The following is a 24,210-nucleotide window of genomic DNA, read 5'->3' as shown; positions in this document are numbered from 1 at the left end:
CACTTTAGACTCCTTTACATCCTTTAGAACTCTTACATCCTCAGATGCTTTACACCTCTTTAAGGTCCAAAGGGGTTTAAGGGACCTTTCACTGGACAAAAAATAATGGAACTTTTTCATCAATTCAGGACCCACTCTCACAACCCCATCTTTTCCATCTTACCACTTTCCCACCCCTGCATGAATACAATCGTGTTATCAGGCCTCTCAGTCCACACAGACCCATCATTTTCCATCAAATCAAACTGAAAATCAACTTGCACCCCAACTGTAACCACCCTCCATCAGGAGAAGAGTGTCAATCCCACTTGGGACTATTCATATTATATTGCTATTCTCTTATACATCAATCATAGGCAGAGCAAAAATATTCCCAAACATCAGTGTGCTTTAACATGAATTACAAGGACAATAGTAGACACAAATACAGACAGTTATGTGATTTGAACTTGGGTTTCAGAAAATCATAAACCATATCAGTTCAGATGAGAAGACAAAAGATGCCAACCAAATTTCTACTTCTGTTTATATTTCTGTCATCAAACTTCATATGTCAGACTAAAGTGACAAACCTCACCTATGACTTTGACATTGATGGTGCCTGTGGTTGAGCCATTCTTGTTCTCCAAAGTGATGGTGTATGTGCCAGCATCATTGTGCACTGTGTTTATGATGTTCAGCTGAGCACTGAAGAGATCGCTGTCCATGGTGACCCGCTCCATGGCATGAAACTCTTTGCCATTTTTATACCAGGTGATGCTGGGTTTTGGAACTCCCACAAATGGCAGATTGATAGAGAGTTTCTCACCCTCCACAACCACCATGTCCAGGCTCTTAACATCTAAAACTGGTGCACCTGTTGAATAAAGGACATTTCTTGTTACATTATTGCTTTGTATATCTCGTGCATAGTAAAGCATTGTAAGACATAATGAAAGTATTATTTAATGCCCTTAACTATACTGTCTGAATATTATGGTCAAAATTTATTTCAATAAAAATGTTGGCATCAAATGGAAACTATAAAATGTACATGCATTTATGATGAAATTTAAATAACTTGTCTACAATAACAATTTCAAATAGATAATTAGGATTGGATTTTATTATAGCAGCATCAGCAAACCTAAAAAAGCCCGTGCATTAACATTACTTACAGTCTGGATCCTTGGCGACAACATTTTCAGAAATCTCTGATGGGTCACTGGCTCCAACCTTGTTAACGGCTCTAACTCGGAAGATATATTCCTTATCAGGCACGAATGTATCCTCGAGCTTAAATTTGGTGTCTTTTACGGGCCTTGCGTTGACACGCATCCATTTCTCTGTGCCCGCTTCACACATCTCCACATGGTAGCCAGTTATGGGGCTCCCACCATCTTTTTCCGGACACTTCCAGGCAATGGACATGTGTTTCCTGCTGGCATCTGTAACGTGCAGCTGTTGTGGTGGTGATGGAGGGCCTGAAGGGAAGTGAGAAGGCAAAAAACAATTACATTTTATTCAACAATTCTTTTAAACATGCTGATCTCAAGGCAACACTGTATTTGAAAAGATCCTTATTCATTAGCATAGTTTTAACTCATAAATCATTTTAGAATTTCTGACAATTTACAAACGGTGCTGCATTAATATAGAAGTATTGTTTTTTTGCATCATTGGAAATGCAATATACACAACTATTTATATATACGTACTAACTACTTTTTTTTTGTGAGTTGCATAATGATCATAATGCACAGCCAAATGCTACAGAAAATAATATGTTTGTGAAAAGGAACTGTTGCCTTACTCAGAGGGTCCTCAACTGTGATGAGGTCTGTGGGTTCACTAGGGTGGCCACAGCCAGCTTCATTCTCTGCTCGCACTCTGAATTGCACTTCAGAGCCCTCAATTACATCTGTTAGACGACATGTACACTCCGGTCCTGGAGTTTTTGCAGATTTAAGCCAGCGTGTCCCCAGTTTTTCCTTCTTCTCAATCACATATCTGCAAATGATGTTACAAGAAAAGGTTGATGACGGCGGAATTAACAAAATAAAAATCAGTGTGAAGACAATCACAGTGAATGCGACTATTTCATCATGTACGTGTTTAATAGACTTAATAGTTTAATAGAAAAATAGAAAAGTAATTAATTAGTAATAGAATCACATTTGCTATTAAGTTCAATGGCAATCAATGTCTCTGATTTCAATGGAAAGGTTTTGGTGATTGGATGAGCAGCAAAGGTTTATTGATGATTTGTGTCCTGGCTTCTAATATTGATATTTACTACTCTGATTTCAGCATCTAAATGTTGTCTTTTTAAAGAAACCTTGAATGTTAAATTTTAAACATGAAGCATTATAAAAATAAAAAACAGCCTTACCTTATGATAGGTCTTCCACCATCAGTCTTTGGTTTTTCCCATTTGAGATCCACATGCCTCTTGGTCACATCCGTCATGACGAGAGCATATGGGGGCCCAGGAGCGGCTGAAACAAAATGTTTGCTTTTTGTTTTTGCTCTACTACATGAGTGATTTTTAGTGACAACGATGAGAGAAAAGCAAAATGGCCAATGCGAAAGAGGAAGATCTCGGAATGTTGCCCAACATGGGATTATGCCCAAGACAGTGTGTTGTAATTTTTATTTGTAATCAATGGGGGCCCCAATGCCATGTACTTGTAAAGAGTCCTTAAGGTCCTCCATTTTCTTTGATTGCATTTATGAATAACTCAGCTCTCTTCATTTATGACAATAACAAAAGAAATTATGACGTAGAAAATTACAATTCCCTGTCTTGGGTGCTGTACCTTATATGGCAACATTCCCAAAAAGTACCTCTAATAACAAACAAAGCCAGTTTGCGGGTGAGATGAACATTACATATACACTACTATGCCATGTCTTAAATTGAATGTCATAATAAAAACTGGTTTTATTATGTTAAATCAAATGATAACAGTGAATTTTTATATTATGCTGGTTTCATGAACTAGGTGATGAATCAAAATTTTCAATGTCTGATTCTAGGAAATGGCTAATTTCAGATACTTACTGAAAGAATCCCTGGCAAGGACAGACTCCTCAAGCTCACAGTAGTCACTCTGACCCACGGCATTCTCCGCTGCCACACGGAAAACGTATAGAGAGCCCTCAGATAATGGTGTCACAGTGTATTTGAGTTCCTTGGTGGTAGTATCTACTGTTTGCCATGATCGACGCTTTACGTCACGCTTCTCCACAATGTAGTTTGTAATTGGTGAACCTCCATCTTTCTGAGGCTCTGTCCACTTAATCTCAGCCGAGCTTTTGTTTACATTCACGACTGTCAGCCATCGAGGTGGTGACGGAGGATCTGAAAAAGACAGTCAAGCAGAGATTATGCATGAAGTTACTAAACAAAAAAGAAAATGTAAAACACAAGCTTCTCAATTCCAGGGCAGTTAACTATCCTGAGGGAGGTAAAGGTTTACTCAGTTTGGCATGGTAGGATTCAAAGAAACTTTGAGGTTGCAGTCATTTGGACCCCCTAACTTACCAATTTAGAATGGAATCAAGGCAATAATACATTAGTAATGCTGCAGTCCTTCAAGTAGGAATTTGAAATTTTGGTCGATGTGCTTGCAGGAAACAAAATCATGAAGAAAACATTGTTGGCAACATATTGTCACACTGCGATCACATTGTAATGTCAAAATTAATTTAAGTGCATGGGTCAGTATATATTTTTGTCACTGATCAATCTGAGTGACGTATTTGAGTCACATGATGAAATAAACAATACGAAGTTATAAAATAAAGATGTTCATGTACCAACATAATTATTATTTATTTTGTATGCAACCTGTGGCTGCTTCGCTGCAACATTTATTGGGGTGTGGCTGTGTCGCTGTTGCAGTGCCTCCTGTTCCCAGTAAGCTGGTACTCATTTTGCCAACCTCAGAAGGATGACAGGCTGAGTCAACCCACTTGGTGTTATGTAACGGCACGATAGGGACTTGAACTCAAGACCCTAAGATCTTAAGCCAGCCACCTTAACTGTTAAGCCAACACCAGGTTTAATGTGAATTTATAATCATGGATTTATTGTAGCTTGAATGTGTTTTGTGGAAATAAAAGACAAATCATCAGATTACTAGATGGTAAAAGGCGTATTGAGGTGAATAAATGAGAAAGTCACATACTTAAACGTTCCTTGCAAATGACGAGGTCTGTCGGTTCACTTGGCTCACTCTCTCCAACTTTGTTGACCGCACGGACACGGAAGGCATAATCTTGCATTGGGATAAGATCTTTCACCAACTGCTCAGGCAAAGGAACTCCCTCCTGGACACGGACCCATTCATCAGTCCCGCCTTTTTGCATTTCAATAACATATGACTCAATCTTGGCACCACCGTCATGCTCCGGCTTTGGCCAATGCAAGAAAACTGCATTTTTGTAGATGTCCCTGATAATCGGTTTTCCAGGAGGCCATGGAGGATCTGCATAGAATGATGACAATGGCAATGAATATTTATATTGACCAAATATGACTGATAGGACTTTGCAAAGCTTCAGCTTTCTTACATGATTAAAAAGAAAAAGAAACATTACTCAACGCATTGATATTTCAAGGTATATTGCAGTTTTTACACAATTATCAACAGATAAACAGATAAGTACCAATTGGATCTTTAATGAGGATTGGTGCTGTTGGAAGACTTGGCTTTCCAGGACCAGCCAAGTTCTCAGCAAAGACGCGGAACTCGTATTTCTTCTTGTAAGAAAGACCTTTAACTCTGCAATGACAAAAAGCAAGTTTTAAACAAGAGTCACATCGAAAATCTAACAGATAAGCCTTTTCAAATAATTGTGTAATGGTAAAAATTTAAAGATTTCAAAAGACACCAAAATATTTACAGCACAAAAATAACAGCAAATAGATTGTTCATAAAACACCTTACCCCATGTGGGTATATAAAGCATAATGTTAAAGTATGTAATTCAATTTAAATAAGATAATGATTTTAAAGGTCGTATAAAAATAAAATCAAGTAGTTTAACGCTGTTGATGCAGTCTTATACACCACGTTATATACCATGTCCCAGTACTGCAAAGCTGGATGTTTTTAGAAGCAATAAGAAGACGATTTGTGTTCTGTAGTGTTCAAGTGTGTAAATAAATTTAAATAAAATAAAGATTGTAAAGGTCGAATAAAATTAAAAAATCCAGAATTTTACCGCTGTTGACTGTCTATTACACTACCTTATCTAACATGTTACATTAGTTGTTCATGTCTGTGGTTTCTGCCCTTTAAAACATCATTAAAACAGTAAGTTTTTGGTGTGGAACAATTTTCAACTTTTTTGACTGCTGGACAGGCATGTGTGATGCTGCACAGGTCAAAATATCTTACTCCTTTGGGCATGTGAGATCGGGACGAATTCAGAGCCAAAGTGCTGCTAAACTACAGGTTCGTTTTCTGATTCATGTTCCGATTTATGTTCAAAATATAACAATCAATTTAAATCAAGTTATTCCTTGATCATAAGCTAACATTCGTAGACAGAGGGATGGACGGGCTGATGGATAGACAGAAGTGAACCAATTGCTTAATCCTGCTTTTCATTTTGTGTGCGTGGGGTAAAATTGGAAGTTATCCTGATGAAGATTCACAATAAAACTTTGGGAAACCATACAGACTACCAGAGCATTGTTTAGTGTGTATGAAGTTTGTAAATTATAGAGGGGTTCACTTACAGTATAACATGAGTACAAGTCCTATAAATGATATAGTAGTCTTATAACTTTCACTTGTTGTTTGTTTAAAGGTAATACTGACATTAAGTGCAATTATTTGAATTCTTACATTCTGCCAAGGAATACAAAAAAGTCTTCACCTGAAGGAGGGATCCTTGCAGGATATTTTGTTGCACTTCACCCACTTATCGGTTCCCAGTTCACGTTTCTCAACCCAGTAGCCAGTGATTGGGCTTCCACCATCTTCATCGGGCTCTACCCATATCAGTGATACAGATTCCTTTGTGACTTCAGTGGGCTCCAGTTTAGTTGGAGGTCCAGGAGGGTCTGTTTTCAAGCAAAGACATTTGCATCCCATTCTTTTTTTTCCCTTCATTAATACACATAAACCTGTGTGCAGTTATTAGCATAATATAAAAGGGTGAACTGCATGACTGTATGTTATTGTCTTGTGCCTGGACTTGATTTATTACAAAAAGGACAAATTGCTGATCCTTAATCATTGATCATCCAATCCTGAGTCATTTGAACAAGTTGAATTGCAAAAATACAAACAAAGCTAATAATGTTGGAAAAAAACTTCTTTGTAACAATTTTAATTGGGCTTTTTTGAATAAAATGAAATTTTCAATGTAAGTACAAGTCAATAAGACACAATCTGGAGTAGAATGGTTTTTTGTCATTTTTTTAATAGATACTTCACGTCACAGGATAGACTCACCAAAGGGATACTTCGCAATGATGGGAGTATGTTCTGCTGGCGAACCGACACCATACATATTTTCAGCTCTGACCCTGAAAACGTACTCTTTGTGTGGGATTAGATCAACTGCTTGGTATTGGGTGCCCTTCACAGTGGAGGACAGCTTGTGCCAGACCTCACTGTCAGTGGCCCTTCGTTCCACCACGTAGTTTGAGACAGGTGAACCACCATCATCTCGGGGTGGATTCCAGGTCAAGAGACAAGATTCATTCTTGATATCCATGATGTCAAAGGCTGCTGGAGGGCCAGGCTTGTCTGCAAATGTTTGGAGAATAAAAATAATTCACACACTATTTTTTATCAACATTATCTTGTATCAATGAATTTACACATTATTATCCTACACAATAACAAACAAGATACTGTGAAACAACTGAAATTAATCTTGTCCAATAAATTAGGAGAGAAAATGAAAATATAATTATGTTGATATAATCATACCGAGAACAATGACTTCCACGGTTGCAGTGGCTCGGCCGCTGGTGTTTGTTGCTTCAACAATGTACATGCCCGTGTCCGAGCGTCGTGTGCTTTTGACAGTAACAGTCGATGAGCCTGGCTTTGTATCAATTGTTATATTTTCGTCTGGCACGAGTAGTTTTTCGGCGTTCGTCCATGTCACATTTGGCTCTGGTTTGCCATAGATATGGGCAGGCAGCTCGATATTGGTTCCAGCTTTAACTGTGATGCCAGCAAGGAGCTTCACATCCAACTCAATTCTTGGTGACTCTGTTCACATTACGACCACAAGATCAAAGTGTGCACATTTACTAAAAAGTATTTTTTCAAAGCAATTTCTATATGTCTCAGTCATTGGATTTTTAATATCTCCAGTACTATTTCTGATAAAATTGGGCAAATGTAGACATAAAAAAATGGACTGGAAATGTTAATATGGATTTCAATTAGGTTAGGCATTATGAAAAAAGTTAATCATCTTGATGGTGGATTTCTACCTTTCGGATCAATTGCAAGGATTTCATCCGTTGGCATTCCGGGCTTGCTCAGACCAATCTTGTTGAGAGCACGAACACGATAAGCATACCACTCTCCTTCTTTGTTGTCATTCACCATGAATCTGCACATAGCCACAAGACACTGTAAATGAGACTATAGGACCATCGACATCATCTTTGAATGCATTTATTTTGAATAACAGCAAAACTGAAATATATCAACACGACAAAATAAACTTTCTTTTAACTCCCTTCATTTGCAATCAGGTATGCAAGGAGGAAGCAAATAAGTCAAATTATATAACTTACTTCAACTCCAAAGTTGGTTCTGCCGTACAAGCTATCCATTTGTCGTCTCCACGCCTGCATCGTTCCACAATATATCCACGAATGCGTGTGCCCCCATCCCACTTTGGTGGTTCCCATGACAAGAATATGCTCTTTGCTGTTGGGTCTCGCCACTTAAGTTTTTCTGGTGGGTCTGGAACAGCTACAGGAAAGTGGGGAAGACTTAATGAGAGAACTGTATAAATGAAGTAAAGTGAACTATTATGGTATTTCATTTTCACATTATATCAAAAACCAACTTATTTTTGCTAGTCTATAAATGAACAAATTGATTTAAAATGAATAAAAACATTTTAAGACAAATCTAGCCAAACTTTTATTTAAAAACCCCAAAATCAATGGCACTTACTGAGGGGTGCAGCCACCATGACTGGTTCATCAATGTAAGCTGGCTCTCCAGCCCCAACGATATTGATAGCGTATGCTCTGAATAAGTATTCTTTTTTCGTGATCAAGTCCTGCACTGTATACTCCAAGTCTTTGATACCTTCAAACACCTGAAAACAAGATGAGCACCAATTCCAAAGAGTCAATAATGTATTGGAACAGCCTCCTCGAAAACCAACGAATTTGTAACCAAGGAACAGCATCGTATTACAATACCAGACATAAAAAAAAATTGTTCTCTGCTTACAGGAAGGGAATTTTTTTATGATGGAAGTGAATGGAAGAGGTTTCCTTGTTTAATGGTACATGACACATCATCTTCACATGAGTTTCCATTTTTAGAAATTCAGATATGATCATAAGTATGGAATTTAGTATTGCAAGCCCAAAAAGAGTTAATAAATGATTGGTGTGGATTGCTCTGTACCTTAATCCAGGTTTTGCGGGCAAATTCACGCTTCTCCACTCCATAGCCAGTGACTGGAGTTCCTCCATCTTCTTCAGGGCTATCCCACACCAAATGGACAGTTGTGGCTGCAATTTCTGTCACTTTTAGCTCTCTTGGTGGACTTGGACGATCTGAAACCCACATGCGTTTTTTTATTGCATAATTTTTGAAAAGTTATAAACAAAGTAAAGGGTGGCTGTAGAATATTGTAAAACATTTATTTTGTCAAATAAAACCTTACCAAAGACAGTGACATGGATTTGACCAGAGACAACTCCCATCTGGTTCTGAAGAGCTACTGTGTAAATCCCTTGGTCATCTCTCTGACTTGGTGTGACAATAAGCTCCACATGGTGGCCCGTTGTGTGCATTTTGATGCGATCTCCTTCTTCCAAGTGGGAATCAGCAAATGACCAAGACGCTTTTGGTAGTGGATAGCCCGTAATGGGTACACGTATATGCACTGGTTTTGGAATGTGGACAATCAAGCCATCTTTGAAAGCACTCAGGTCGAGTGTAGGCATTACTAAAAAAAACAACGAAACAAGCAAATATAAATGTAACACAATGCAACCAAATCATGAGCTAGAATAAGGTATTGCAAACAGTTATTGATGTTGAAACATGTTATAAATGTCTATGAGCCAATGAACATGTTGCTCTATGTGGTTTAGCTCCTTACAAGCCTACATTTTATGGAGGTGTGTGTGTGTGTGTGTGTGTGTGTGTGTGTGTGTGTGTGTGTGTGTGTGTGTGTGTGTGTGTGTGTGAATCTGTTTTAGTTACCAGTCTATTTTGGTTATTCCAACATTAGGATAAAATGTATCAATTAGCTTACTGCAAAGGACATAACAAACAATCCTCACTTAAATATAAATGAGAAATAAAGAAACTAAATGAAACTAAAAGGACAACTGCCTTGGAAATCAACAAATTCCCTTAAAAATAGGATTGGAGATAGAGCAAGTGAGCCTTTCCTGAAGCAATTCTGAAGACTTGAATGATCGTTTATAAATGTTTTCATGTAGTAAGAATAAACGACTCACCTGGGGGATCGTCAGCCACAAGAGGACCCAAGGTGTCTGCTGGATCTGAGATACCTACGGCATTCTCAGCTCGCACACTGTACAAGTACTTGGTTCCTGGCTGGAGGCCAATAACCTGAAACATTTTTGAAACAGCATTTGTATTTATACTTCTGTGATTTTTTATTATTATTTAAGGCTTTTCAAATACATCAACGTAATTGATAGAATGCCAGGGAGCATTTCCACAAGTCTGAATCTGATGTATCAAGTATGAGCCAGAATTCAACCTTATGCTTCCAGAGGCTGGAGTTTGTCCTTTGACGACGAGAAAAAAAATATTGATAATTAATGTGTAAAGTAAAAAGGCGTGTTCCCATGCACATGATAATCATTTGGGAATCACACTGAAATTGCCATTTTACTAACATTTTACCAACACTGAACATCACATGATAACCATTTTAGCTCTTACACGAACCTCGACTTAGTATACAAAAAAAAATGTAGTAGTCCACAGTGGACACTACAGTGGGAAAAGGCATTTAAAAAATCACAAAAAAAATTGGAGGACTTTAATGAGTCGTTGTTGCATCGGTGGTCATGGTGGTGCGAACGGGGGAGGGGATGAGGGGGTTAAAATATTGCACTGCCTTTGCGTATGTAATAAATATGTAACAACAAATCATTGCTTTTACATATAATAGCAATGGGAGTGCAGAGAATATAAAGCCACAACGATACAAAAAACTGTGTGGAAAGCAAAATAATACAAAATCGATTAAAGCTGAGGGATTCTTTGATTTGCCTGGTTGGTGCTAAGAAGTAAATCCAGTTGTTAAATCGAATTATTTACACTGAAATAATCTTTCAACATCAGCACACCTTTCGTTTTAATGGACGTTTTCCATAAAATGTATAAATAAATAAGGCTGAGATGTTATTTGTTCAGTGGGAGTTGAATGGGCTTCTAAATTATAACGTGAACATTGAAACAGTACTCTCAGAATGTATATGACGTTGGATTAGTTCTTTCTAACGCTTGCTCTTTTGCACTGATGAAGAGCTAATGCTCAAAACGTTCATCACACCTCCTTTCCTATGATGGTAAACATAATCTTAATATATATTTGATGAAATCCGTTGTCTAATCAGTTGATACATTAAATGCTCATATTTACATTTGTGCATTTTGATTTTGACTCGTGGAAATGCAGCGGTACTGCTGGAAGTGGACTTTAATTATGAAGCGAAAGACTAGAAACAAAAGACAAAAAGTTAACACAACATAATAAACCCAACAGCTACAATAATATATTAAGAGAAGTACCTTGAACTCAGTGTTTGGCAGCAGCTTTCCATTGCAACGAGTCCAGTCATCTTTGCCCTCTTCACATCGCTCAACAATGTATCCCAGCACAGGGCTCCCCCCATCATGACGTGGGGGTTCCCAGCTCAGACACACATCTGATTTGGTCTGGTCTTTGGGACGCAGTTTAATGGGAGGATCTGGTTTAACTGAATGAAACAAAAACAAATATGTTGGAGATAAAATGGCATTTAACGGGCAAGTTGCTTTCACTTATTTATTTATTTTTACATGAAACGTGTCAACCAAATTTCGAACATTTCTGTCACAAAACCCATGCTGAATTAGGACTTACAAATAGGATCCATGATTTTGATGGGATTTGTGGTCTTGGATGGTTTTCCTACTCCTGCAGCATTTTTGGCGCGTACGCGGAAAATATACTCCTTGTTTTCCACAACATCGGTGACAGGTGCACTTAAATCATCGGGACCTACTGTGCAAGCAATGTCCCAATTAGTGGACATGCGATCACGGAACTCAACCACATAGCCCGTTAAGGGTGAGCCACCATCGTACTCTGGAGGCTTCCAGGTGAGCTGCAATCCGTACTTATTGACGTCAGCAGGCTGGAGGTTTATTGGGGGACCTGGTACAGCTGTAGAAAGCAAAAATAATCAACAATTAGAGCAACAGGACCAATAATTGACATATCCCTTCATTAGCAGAAATTGGTTTTGGTTGGATAAACCTTTTTAAATAACACAACTGTCATATAGTTATATCAGCCACAAAAATGAGTAATTGCACAATGGGCCATTCATATGGGACTATTCTTTGGTTGTCCTTATCATCAATTTTAGAACTGACAAAATATCTCACAGGTTATTTTCTTCTGAGTTTTCTTGGACAAGTTTAATTCCCGACAGAATAAAAAGATCCAATTACAGTTGTTCGTCTGATGTTTTGCAGGCAGCGTAATTGAATCGAAGAGTACATTTTCCTTTCAGAAAGGACCTTAAGTAAGCTGTTTTGTTTGATCATTCTCACTAATGCATGCAAAAAACAATCCCTTGTGTCACATAAAAATAGTAGAAATAAAATAGAAATTTGGTATGTTATCATCTTGGCCAAATTACTGTCGCGATCTATGGAGTAACTGCATCAGTGAAATGGACACACCATGGAAATGGTGTGACCAACAAAGACTCTGGACACAGCTGGATAAATCCTGAGTAAAATTGTTAGTATTTAATCTCCTTCCACCGATATTTTATACCTATCTTTCAAAATGCAACAATTACCTCAAACCCCAAGACTGCTAAGAGGAATTTCTAACAAACCAGTATTATTCTGAATTTTGTTTGATAAGAGTAGATGTGATTGACAATCTCAGTGTTGATTTTATAATAGAAAATAATTCACAGGTGACTTTTCAAACTGAAGTTGAAAATGTTTCACTCACTGAATTTGTTCTTTGCCTCCACCGGCTCATCTGTCTCAGTTGGTTCTCCAACGCCAACGCGGTTGCGTGCACTGACACGGAAAAAGTACTCGACACCAGGGTGCAACCCAATGGCCGTACTCTCACAAGTGTCACAGCGTTCGGTAACTGTTACCCACGCTTTTCGCTGAGCATCTCGCCTCTCCACAATGTAGGCAGTGACCCGGGTACCACCGTCGCTTTCGGGCTCTTCCCAGGCCATGGAGATTTCACCATCACAAGTATCCACAACATGAAGATTTCGAACCTTTCCTGGCACATCTACAAAAAAGACCAATATAAGAATTTTGCCACAATTAATTAATTATCCCACAAGGAATATGTAGAGAACTAAAGCAAATTAAGCTTTCCCAATAATTATGATATTTCAAAGTTGTAAAAAGGAGCAAGAAAGAAACAATGATAATTCATCATAATATTTTAGTTGGGACTCAAAGCAGTGTAGATGTGCAAGAACTTACCATAAACTTCCAGACTGACCAAGGCCTCACAAGACCCATGTTTGTTCTGTAATCTGAGTTTGTAGTGACCATGGTCACTGCGTAATGGGGATTTCAAAATGTAGCTGCTGCTCTCATCAGTTGTCTTCACATTATGTGCATCCAACAGTGCATATTCATTGGCAACTTCTCGACGCCATTCCGACTCAGCATGTGGGAATGCATCATAGGGAATGACCATGCTGAATGGTGGTCCAGCATCAATCTCAAAGCTGAAGTTATCAGTGGTGATTTTTGGTTTCGCTGGAAAAGTAATGGTGACTCTGTTATTGTTCATGTAATGTAGCATGGTACATTATATCAGTCCATCATTTATCTACTGTAGTTGTAATAACAATGTACCTAATGTACTTCTGAAAAAAAATGAAGCATGTTCGTGCGTGATATAAAATTAGTTTTGTTACATATGAGGTCAACAACACTGATTACAGTATGAATAGTTCATGACAAATGATTTATTCAAGCATTTGAAAGTGAGTCTTATTATGAGTATGAAGGTAAGTGAAAGATTGTGAGAAAAAAGAAGAGTAAACCAGATATATTTTTTACATAAACAACATCATATTGTAAATATCCAACATTACAATAGTTCACACCTGCTAGCTCAAGTTGAGCAGTCGCTTTTTTGTCCTTAGCCATAACTCTGAATTCTCCCTGGTCTCGTTCCCTGATATCAGAGACGTAAAGGTAATGCACCTTGCCCTCAGTCATCATCACAAACTTTTCTCCTTCAATCACTGTCATATTGTTCCGAAACCATTTGACTGGGACCTTATCTTTGTTCAGCTCGACCTCAAACATCACGTTTGTGCCAGGTGGTTCATACACGTCCTTTGGAGGTCTGATAATTTCGACAGGGATTTCTGCAACAGGGGTAAAAAAATAACTTTTGAGTGGAAAAAAATCCTTAAGATAGTTAAAAATTCAAGTGAAAAAGGAATAACTTTTATAATATTGATTAATGTAAATACTGATAATCAATTCCAATCTCGTTGTATATTCACATTCAATTATTCTATCGAAGCTTGAGGTTTTGATGGAGGAGCTGAATGATTGCGGGTTCATAAAGTACTGTATACACTAACAGAAGAGGTGTTGTTCAATAATAATTTTGTTGATGAAGGAATTGCATTAAAAAAAACAACTAAATACTGTAATTGCAACACGTTGTGAATGTGCCAACCATACTTTACATTAAAATATTTACAAACACACCATCAACAAAAAGTCGTGCTTTGGATCGCTTGTTCTCAAATCCACAAGCATATTCACTCTCATCATCAAGTCTGCAACTATTCACAATCAGCTTATGCACCTTCCCTTCTTTCTCAAACAGGAATCTGTAAAAAAAAAAAGCAACGTAAGGTTATTGTCTTTCTTTCATTTAGACCTTTACACCCTTTAGATCCATTGACATTTTAGACCCTTTATACCCTTAAACCCTTTTATACCATTTAGACCCCTTTGACCTCATAGACCCATTAGACCCTATAAGACCCATTAGACCCCATAAGACCCATTAGACCCCATAAGACACTTTGGACCTCTTATACCCTCAGACCTGTGTACCTTTAAGAGCCTTTAGACCATTTGTCCCCTTTAGACACTTTGACCCCTTTGATGCTTTAGAACTTTCGACCCTATAGACCCCTGAGACATTTAAGACCCTTGACACCTTTAGACCCTTTAGACCTCTTAAACCCCTTGACCATTTAGACCTGTAGACCTCTTAGATCATACAGATCCTTTTAGACCCTTCAGGTCCCTTTAGACATTTAAGACCCTTTTGACCTTTCAGACCTTTATACCCCTTTTGACCTTACAGATAGTCCATTTAGATCTTTAGACTCCTCTAGAATATTTAGACCCATTTAGACTGTTTAGACCCATTGATTATTTCGACCATTTACACCTCTTAAGACCCATTTGGACCCCTTAGACCCCTCCTTTAGACCCTAACTACTCTTGGACCATACCCTTTAGACATTTATACTTATAGGGCTCCATAAACCCTTTATACCCCTTAAGACGTCTTGGACCTTTTAGACCTTTATACTCCTTAGATCCTTGTGACCGCTTAGACCCTGTAGACCCTCCAGACCCATGAGACCCTCGAGACCCATTTAGACCCTTTAGCCTCACCACACAAACATCCACATACTCTTCTTGCAATAACCAGACTATACCTATTTCAACAAGTAATATGCAAACTCCACCCACCCAGAAGGAGGGTATTCTGCTCGTCAATGATAAAATAAAGCAAACTCTATTGAAGTTATGAAGATTCGTTTAATTTTACAATACTTACTTTGTGTTTTCCCTTATTTCACGACCATTCTTGTACCACTTCACACGAGGTTTGTCCTTGGTCAGCTCGCAGTTGAAAATGGCATTTTCAAATTCAGTCACAGTCTGGTCCATGATGTACCCTTCAAAATCGGTTGGTGCTTCTGCAGAGGCAAACAAACAATGATATGAAATCATCAATAAAACTATGTAGTATTTAATGACATCAATAATAAGAGTGTAAAGGGTCTAAGTGTGTAGTATCTTACATTAGGCACAATTATTATCATTGTTATTATTGGTAAAATATTATCTGTGTTTTTTGCAAAAGACCTATAGAAATGAGAGCAAATGTATCAGAAAAGAAAGGATTTACACAACTTTTCAAATTGGTTTGTTTTCTTTGATCACCAACATGTCATAACAGAAGTGTCACAGGAATTTATTTTTGCATGTGACGTTTTGTTACACATACCTTGAACATATAGGCAAAATGCACACTGTGCATGGAAAAATAGGCATTAAAATCAGATAGTCAGCGTACCTGTGATAATGAGCTCTGCAACAGACTTGTCGTTCCCAGCAATAACAGTATATTCGCCTTCATCTTCCGGATGGCAATCTCTGATAATCAAGATGTGGCGATTTTTGTCAATTTTGTAGGTCATCCTCTTGTCAAAGGGAATTTCTTGCCCATCCTTTAACCACTTGAGCGTGACATTGTCTTTGTTCACCTTGCAAGAAAAGGTCACCATTTTCTTTTCCATTGTTTCAAGGTCATCAAGTGGTTGGATAATCTTCAATTCTTCTTCTGCAAAGCGATATCACAGGGCATTGAGGAAGTGTGTGTAATGCACTCATTATTTCCAAAAGTTTTACAGGCTCCCAAAAACTGCATGGTCACTTGTATCCATTGTGATATTCAAAATACACTTTATTCCACCACAACTATTGGATATTCACACAATTTTACAACACCCAACAAAACAACCAAACATCAACTCCAACTCTAAAATATGAGCAATGATAAATGATCCCACCAGGTTATGTGATTTGAACATACCATTAACAATAAGGTTGGCATCGCTTTTGTCGTATTCTCCTCTGGCATTGCTCACAATGACTGAAAAGGCTCCCTTATCATCCATCTGCGTGTCCCGGATACGCAGTGTGAACACCAGGTCTCGCTGTAGGATAATGTACTTTGGTCCATCAAAGATGATTTCACCTTCCCTGTGCCACTTAGCCTTCGCTCCCTCATTATTCACTTCACAGTTGAACACAGCCTCCTTGTCCTCAGTCACGTGCTGATCCTTGAGCGGAATTATTATCCGCAACTTCTCTATAGAGAAAAAATTCAAAGACACAACAGTATCAGCCTGAGTAATAATATCAGTACATCACATTTTCTGTGACGTTCAAACAATGATACTGCAAAGCAAGTGATAACTGACATACCCAGTACTGTGAGGTTTGCAGTTGCTCTTGATGTGCCAACCATGACAGAGTAGATTCCTTCATCTTGAAGAACACTTGAATTGATTTTCAGGTATCGTTTATTGCCGTCTGAAATCATGCTGTACTTCTCACCTTCTTGAAGTTCAATGTCTCCTCTGTACCATTTCACACCATAGGTCTCCTTAGACACTGAACAAACAAATTCTGCTCCATCACCCTCAACCACTTGCAGATCTTGTGGCCTGCTGATAAAATCTGCAGCCATTTCTGGAAAATACAAGTGTTCATTGTGATAAACATTATCCCATTCAAAGGTCAAGCATCTCAACAATGTCAATACACTGCTTTCTTTAAATTAAAAAAAAAAAAAAAAAAAAAAATAGTATATATGTATTACAGGAGAGTAAAGAGACTGCTTGTAAAATTATTGGGTGCAATCTGCCTTCCATCGAGAGCCTATACTAGTGAAGGGTCAAGTTGAGTAGCGAAAAGAGCAAAAGCTATCATCTGAGATGAGTTCCACCCAGCGCATGACATTTTTGAACATCTCCGTTCAGGTAAACACAATTGTTCCATCAAAAGCAACTGTAATCGCTTGCCGACAGCTTTTAGCCAACTGCAACCTGCACCCTCAATGAATCTGTGTCTAATGTTTTGTGAACATCTAAACTCTAAAGCATGGTTATGGATATTTTAAACCATGCCACTCATTTCATTTTCTTATTTCATTTCATCACCAAATGTTGTTTTAAGGCTCTATATTCACAATTAATCTATTTCTTTTTCAATATAATATTTTCAGCACGCACTGCAAAAGTACTTCTCATTCATTGTATGTATAAAAAAGAAACAAACCCTTTTAAGGCCATTTCCCTGCTGGAGCAGGGGTTAGCCTTGCGGGCCCCATAACAATCATCATGGTTCCCTTTTTGAGGCAATGTTTTTATCGCATTCATTGTATGTGCATATATATAATAATAAATTCATTACTATTATTATTATTACAATATTATTATGATTATTATTATTATTATTATTATATACACACACTCCGTTGTGTGACCCTGAGTCCCCCTGTCAAGTTTGGTTGTGATTGGATAAGTAACAACCAAATTGGGAATTTTGTACGATTATAAATTCAACCACACAACTTTCATACATTACTCCTCCTGAAAAATGATTGGTGCTGTAATACACATCATCAATCAAAAGTAACTTGTTTTGTGAGGTATATGCTTCAACAAACAAGTAAGCAAAAATGAAACAAGTGCAGATTTTTACAAAAATGGGTCTTCTACCTTTAATAGTAAGCACAGCGGTAGTGCGACTTGAAGGAAGATGGCAGTTGTACTCGCCCAAATCCTCTGGTCTGACACCACGAATGAGGAGAACACGCTTCCTGCCTTCCATTATCTGCTCATAACGACCTCCCTCTGGAAGTTCATCATCTCCACGAAACCAGCGCACTTCAGCCTGAGGTTTAGAGACCTCACAGACCAGTCTTATTGTGTCTGACTCCATCGCCTCCGTGTCAAAGAGGTTCTTGGTAAAGATGGCTTCCTCCTCTGTAAAGCAGTAACCAAATGAACCTCAATTAGAGCAAAAGCATTGTGTTTATACTTGCAATGATGATGAGTTGAATCAAAAAGTGTAGATTTTAAAATATTTATTTGTAGTGAAGTTATCAATGACATTCTGTGAATTGTGTGTGCTTTTAAACAAAAAGGAATTACTCTTATGAAGATAATATTTACATAATCCAACATTTTACTTGATATAACTTTATACCCTCATAATAATAAATACTTAACCGCTTATCACACTGTGAAGGAAGCAAAGTTTTCAAGTTGCATAATTCAATGTACTCCCACAATAATAATACCGGTACTCACCAATTACAGTCAGCAATCCAGATGTCTTTGCTGTTCTGGCATCACATTCATATTCAGCTTCATCGTCAAAGGTGCATTTGTGAATGATCAGAATCCTCTTTCGCCCAGTGGAAATTATCTCATACTTTTTCCCCCTTTTGATCTCAGCACCATCTTTGTACCAACGCACCTGTTATCAAAATAGCAACTCAATAAAAAAGTGTATCTTCAAAAGTAAGTTCGTGTGCTGAAAAACTCAACATGCACGAAAAACTATTCAACATGTTTAATATAAACGATGCATTACCTAACTGTTCTCACTGACATGAGTAAATATAAAATTTCAGTACGTATTGTCATACTACTTGATTAATGGCAAAATAAATACACAAAGCATTATGGTTAAACTGCCAACCCTCTTATGGTTAAACTGCCAAAATCAAGACTTTCTGCTCACCTTCACTCCTTCATTCCTCTTTTCTCCCGCCTCTGGAACAAACTCCCTCACTCTCTTCAATCCCACTCTACCCTCCAGGTCTTTAAAACATCTGTTCACCACCATCTCTTATCTTCCCCCATCCAAAACCTTGATCTTTTCTACCCCTGCTAATTTCGGTCCCCTTGTGTTTTATACCTCTCCCCCCCCCCCCACACCCTCCCCCCTTCCCTCGCCTCCTCCCCCCAAGCCCTCTCCCTCCCACACTTCTCCCTGCTCTCAAATGTTGTGGTTGTGTGCTTCCCCTTCTCTCCCCATCTTGTCTTCCGCTCCCTCTTTTTGTATATTTTGTTTGTCTGGTTGTTTTGTTTGTGAAATTAATGTTAGCTCTTTCACGAGCCTCGATTCAGTATACAAAAAAAATAAAAATAAAAATTGTAATTTTACAAAAAATCCCTTCAAAATCACCCAAAAAGTAATGTGGCATGACATGGACGCCAAACAACATAGCACTCACTTTGACTTTGTCGCGAGATAATTCACATTCAAAGGTGGCAATTTCCTTTTCTTTCACTTCTAAATCTGTCAGCGGTTTCAAGAAATCCACTTGTGGTGCTGAATAAACACAAATAATAGTAAGTAAAACGTTATTAAAATAACATACACTTAATAAATATATTGCAAAAATCCAAGATATATTTGAAGAAAAAGGTTAGGTTTTAACATCTTAAAATAATGTCGGCTGTTTTTTGTGGCTTCAATCTGTGAGCACATTGTTCATGATGCTGGGTTCACAGGTTCAAATTGTATACACTGTGTTGAATCACTATTATCATCATCAGGAAAAGTGCAAGAACAAATGAGGTTGTGATTTCATCACTTGCTCAAGAGATATTTGTAAAGAGGTTGTGAGAAAAGCGATTCACTTTAATGAATGAAAATATGTCATACTTAAAGTTTGAAAAGCAAGAGAAGTCAAGTCAATACTTGCAGCGAAAAGGTTTGTAATATGTGTACAATTTATGCTGATCTCAGAAAAAATATATTTCCCATTATGTTGTTTCATCATTATAAAGGGTGAGAACAAGAAACACTCCACAGCCAAGAGGTAACAAAATAGTTCAATGAATATGCTTGACTTTCATGAAATTCAAATGTCAACTAACCATGAACAGTGAGGGAAGCTGTTGTCTTGAAGTCCTTTGAGTCACAAGTGTAAGAACGGGCATCTTCAGGCTTGCAGTCGTGGATGATCAGACGCCGCAGTCTTCCATCTACCTCCATCTCATACTTCTTGGATTTGTTTAGCTCTTGACTGTCCCGCAGCCACAAAACATCGACATTCTCGCGTGAGAGCTCACACTCAAAGGTTGCCGTTGCCTCCTCCTCAACAGCCTGGTCTTCAAGAGGCTTTGTAAACTCTGCTGGTGGTTCTAAACAGCAAATTAACACAATAATATCAATCAACAACAATGTTTCTGCTCATGACAGCAATTGATTATATAAAATTAATTACTAGTGAACATACACAAAATATTTAACTTCGTCAAATAGTCAAGAAACTGCTTCGGCAGCCACATGCATCTGAAGATGCAGGAGTGGACATCATATGTATATATATATATATATATATATATGTTAAAAAAATTATAAAATTTAACTGATTACCGATTAAAGAAAAAAATGGCCGATACCGATACCAATGCCGATTACAAAGTTGTAAATTATAACATCATAGTGAAATGTGCACACATGAAGTGGATACCGTGCCGGATCAGTGCCGTGCCCTCGATTGACAGATTGACATTATTGACAAGCTGTGAATCGATACATTGTAAATCCCTTCTCTAATCGATTGGCGCATCATCGAATGGCCCAGCAGCATCGTGTCATATTAAACGAATATGCGCTACCATGTGCTCATTCGATAAGCCATTGACGGATATAAAATGAAGTGTTTCATTCTTGTCTGGTCATGTGAGAAGCAAGTTTTATACAAATACAGTACAAGGAGTCCCCGAGTTACAAAGGGATTCCGTTTCAAACAATCGTTCATACAGTAAGTAAATCGATCGGCTGTTGATTCCATGTTATAAATGGTGTTATCAGCACAAGAGTGGTTTGACATTGACAATCTCGGCGATTTGACAAGCTCACCAAGAGAACAACCATTAATTACCATGTTACTCTTGCCCGCATAGTTCAAAATAATGAAAATTTTTACAAGTTCAAAAAAAAAGGCCTTTTTCAATTTTTGTGTTTATTTATATATATATTATATATACATACATATATATATATATATATATATATATATATATATATATATATATATATATATATATATATATACTAGTGTGACGGCACACGTCACAACACGTCGTTTCAGAGGGGTAGGCATCTTTGACCATTTTGGTGTCTTTTGGGTCTTCACGGTGTTTTGGGTCTTCAGGGCCATTTGGGTCTTCAGGGTCTTTTGGATCCTCTGGGCCTTTAAGGGTATTTTGGGTCTTTGAGGTGTTTTTGGTCTTAAGGGTCTTTTGGGTCTTCAGTGTATTCAGAGGCTTTTAGGTCTTAAGTGTCTTTTGTTTCCTAGGGGTCTTTAAGAGTCTTTGTGGTGTTTTGGTTCTTTGGGGGTATTTAAGGGTCTTTGGAGTCTTCAGGGTGTTTTGGGTCTTTTGGGTCTTCTGGGTCTTTTTGGTCTTCGGGCTCTTTTGGGCCTTCTGGGTCTTTTTGGTATTCGGGGTGTTTTGGGTCTTCTTGGTGTTTTGGGTCTTTGGGGTATTTTGGGTCTTTTGGGTCTTCGGTGTCTTTTGGGTCTTCGGTGTCTTCAGTGGCTTTTGGGCCTTAAGGGTCTTTTGGTTCTTCTTGGTCTTTAAGGGTCTTTGTTTTTTTTTGGGTCTTCAGGGCATTTTTGGTCTTCGTGGTATTTTGGGTCTTCGGGGTGTTTTGGGTGTTCGGGGTGTTTTGGGTCTTCCGGGTGTTTTGGGTCTGCGGGGTGTTTTGGATCTTCAGGGTGTTTTGGGTCTTTGGGGTGTTTTGGGTCTTCGGGGTGTTTTGGATCTTCAGGATGTTTTGGGTCTTCTGGGTGTTTTGGGTCTTCAGGGTGTTTTGGGTCTTCAGGGTGTTTTGGGTCTTTGGGGTGTTTTGGGTCTTCAGGATATTTTGGGTCTTCTGGGTGTTTTTGGTCTTTAGGGTGTTTTGGGTCTTCAGGATATTTTGGGTCTTCAGGGTGTTTTGGGTCTTCAGGGTGTTTTGGGTCTTTGGGGTGTTTTGGGTCTTTGGGGTCTTTTGGGTTTTTTGGTATTCAGGGTCTTTTTGAGCCTCAGGGCCTTGAAGGGTATTTTGGGTCTTTGGGGTGTTTTTGGTCTTTGGGGTGTTTTGGGTCTTTGGGGTCTTTGGGGTATTCAGTGTATTTTGGGTCTTCAGGGGTCTTGGTGGTCTGAAGGGTCTTGAGGGAATTACAGGGTCATCAAAGGTCTGAGGGGTCTCAGCACTCTTAACGCAATTAAGAGGGTTAATTAAAAGGGTGGTAATTTTTTTGGAAGAAGAAGAAGACGTTTTCGTCACATATAAACATAACGACATAACGACATACCGGTACATAACCATATACGTTTACTCTAATAATAATAATAATAATAATAATAATAATAATATATTGTTGTGGTTTTAGAACCCCTCACTTGTAAATAACAACTCTTGTAAATATTCCCTTTGTAAAGGTAATCGGAGCACCCCTAGTTAGTCCACAAGCAACACGTAGGACACCATAGGAACTTTCAGTTATTTCCCTAGTCTGTGTTTAGTTAAGGCTCTGTTCACAATAGTTGAATCTGCGTTGCATTAATTAAATAAGATAGGCCCCATTCGCCTCTTTGCCAGCTGCTCTCTCTCCAAGCTACGCCCTACAGTCGGGGCTTGTCCCTCCCAATTCTATTACACGCCGTCGCTTGCCAGCAGCGTTCGCTGCCTCGCTCCAAACGCCATTGAACACGCGGTCGGCCCGAGGAAAGATGGGGCAGAGCCACGAGAAGAGGTGTGGCCTCGTCCACGAGCCATCGAGGGCAGGGCCGGTGAGCCCTCGCGAACCTATCAGGGCTGAGGTGGGATGGCCTGGTAAGGGCGTGGCTGGAGCTTCCAGAGGGTTCGCTGGGCTTGCCCATATAAGCACCCATGAAAAGCCCTCTGAAGGACTGCGCGAGGGGAGGCCATTGTGAAAAGACTGCCGAGAGGACTGCGCGAGGGGAGGCCATTGTGAAAAGACTGCCGAGAGGACTGCGCGGGGAGAGCTCGACTGGTACGGAATGCGCGGAGCGCACCTGGTGATTAATGATCTCGTTTGAAAGGCGCGTATGAACATTGAGAGAGAGAGAGGCAGAAGGCACACATATTACATACGCAGCATCCCAGTCCCCCGCTATATCTAAAAGGTCCGGTCGTGCGCCAACGCCACGCGAAGCTGCCGGCCGTTCTTTGCCGCGGTACGAGTCAACACCCGGAGCCAGACTCGAGTGAACCTGGAGCCAGACCTCGACGCCTACCATCTGCCTGGACCCTTCTCCTCCTACCACTACCCTCCCGTGTAAGTCTGTCTGTTTTGTCCTGGGGTTAAGTAAAACTGTATAGATAAGCTTGCCCTGTGTCCTTTTGCTCTTCTTCTTGTACATTCTTCCCCTTGCGTTTCCTCTTTCTTGGGATATTGTACATAATTAATAAATCTTATTTGTTCTTCCCTTTACTCTGATTTCCTCTCATTCGATTGTTGGCGTCTTTTCTCAATTGAGTACCTGTGGCACGATTTGGCCAACCGCTCAGGATCGGGTTTAGTTCCTTTGTTAATGGCTCGGGCTTCGGATTGCTAACCGCTCGGCAATTTCCATCTTGTCCGCGGTCTAGGCGGGAATTGTCTCCCTGCTTTGCAGTCGGATTGGCACGCAGGTATTTGGGACTCCATTGACCAATCACCCTGGCCAATCTCGACCGGAAAGGAGCGTTATAATTTCCAGGATCGGGGGGGGGGGGGCAGCTTAAAAGACAGGGGGATTAACCCCCCCCCCCCTTGGTAAGAGGAGCACCGACCCCCGAATCCGCAACAATATATATATATATATATATATATATATACATATATATCTATCTATAATTCCAGTAATCTCTGTATGTGTGTTTGTTTGTTTGTTTGTTT

At 39.0% G+C, this 24,210-nt stretch overlaps 1 protein-coding gene across 1 annotated transcript in view; it reads right to left on the bottom strand.

Moving 5' to 3' along the window:
* The window catches only part of TTN (titin), a 501,281-nt gene that overhangs the window by 109,540 nt on the left and 367,531 nt on the right, over positions 1 to 24,210 (bottom strand). The window contains exons 264-293 of the mRNA XM_078776713.1: positions 20,189 to 20,455; positions 19,540 to 19,637; positions 18,608 to 18,776; positions 18,014 to 18,280; positions 16,716 to 16,982; positions 16,321 to 16,599; positions 15,802 to 16,068; positions 15,280 to 15,421; positions 14,187 to 14,311; positions 13,568 to 13,834; positions 12,933 to 13,214; positions 12,433 to 12,732; positions 11,323 to 11,625; positions 10,989 to 11,176; positions 9,680 to 9,794; positions 8,875 to 9,159; positions 8,613 to 8,764; positions 8,148 to 8,295; positions 7,760 to 7,940; positions 7,451 to 7,572; positions 6,936 to 7,223; positions 6,453 to 6,749; positions 5,872 to 6,058; positions 4,654 to 4,769; positions 4,173 to 4,472; positions 3,044 to 3,343; positions 2,372 to 2,477; positions 1,793 to 1,989; positions 1,158 to 1,463; positions 578 to 856 (exon numbers count right to left, since the gene is read on the bottom strand). Of these exons, the coding sequence (XP_078632839.1) occupies positions 578 to 856; positions 1,158 to 1,463; positions 1,793 to 1,989; positions 2,372 to 2,477; positions 3,044 to 3,343; positions 4,173 to 4,472; positions 4,654 to 4,769; positions 5,872 to 6,058; positions 6,453 to 6,749; positions 6,936 to 7,223; positions 7,451 to 7,572; positions 7,760 to 7,940; positions 8,148 to 8,295; positions 8,613 to 8,764; positions 8,875 to 9,159; positions 9,680 to 9,794; positions 10,989 to 11,176; positions 11,323 to 11,625; positions 12,433 to 12,732; positions 12,933 to 13,214; positions 13,568 to 13,834; positions 14,187 to 14,311; positions 15,280 to 15,421; positions 15,802 to 16,068; positions 16,321 to 16,599; positions 16,716 to 16,982; positions 18,014 to 18,280; positions 18,608 to 18,776; positions 19,540 to 19,637; positions 20,189 to 20,455 (6,600 nt within the window). The remainder of the gene's footprint in view (positions 1 to 577; positions 857 to 1,157; positions 1,464 to 1,792; positions 1,990 to 2,371; positions 2,478 to 3,043; positions 3,344 to 4,172; positions 4,473 to 4,653; positions 4,770 to 5,871; positions 6,059 to 6,452; positions 6,750 to 6,935; positions 7,224 to 7,450; positions 7,573 to 7,759; positions 7,941 to 8,147; positions 8,296 to 8,612; positions 8,765 to 8,874; positions 9,160 to 9,679; positions 9,795 to 10,988; positions 11,177 to 11,322; positions 11,626 to 12,432; positions 12,733 to 12,932; positions 13,215 to 13,567; positions 13,835 to 14,186; positions 14,312 to 15,279; positions 15,422 to 15,801; positions 16,069 to 16,320; positions 16,600 to 16,715; positions 16,983 to 18,013; positions 18,281 to 18,607; positions 18,777 to 19,539; positions 19,638 to 20,188; positions 20,456 to 24,210) is intronic.

Source organism: Myxine glutinosa, chromosome 1, assembly GCF_964187855.1.
Source record: "Myxine glutinosa chromosome 1, kmMyxGlut1.1, whole genome shotgun sequence".
Taxonomy (NCBI): Eukaryota; Metazoa; Chordata; class Myxini; order Myxiniformes; family Myxinidae; genus Myxine; species Myxine glutinosa.
Note: the sequence above shows the minus strand (reverse complement) of the source record. Positions and strands in the feature narration are given on the sequence as shown.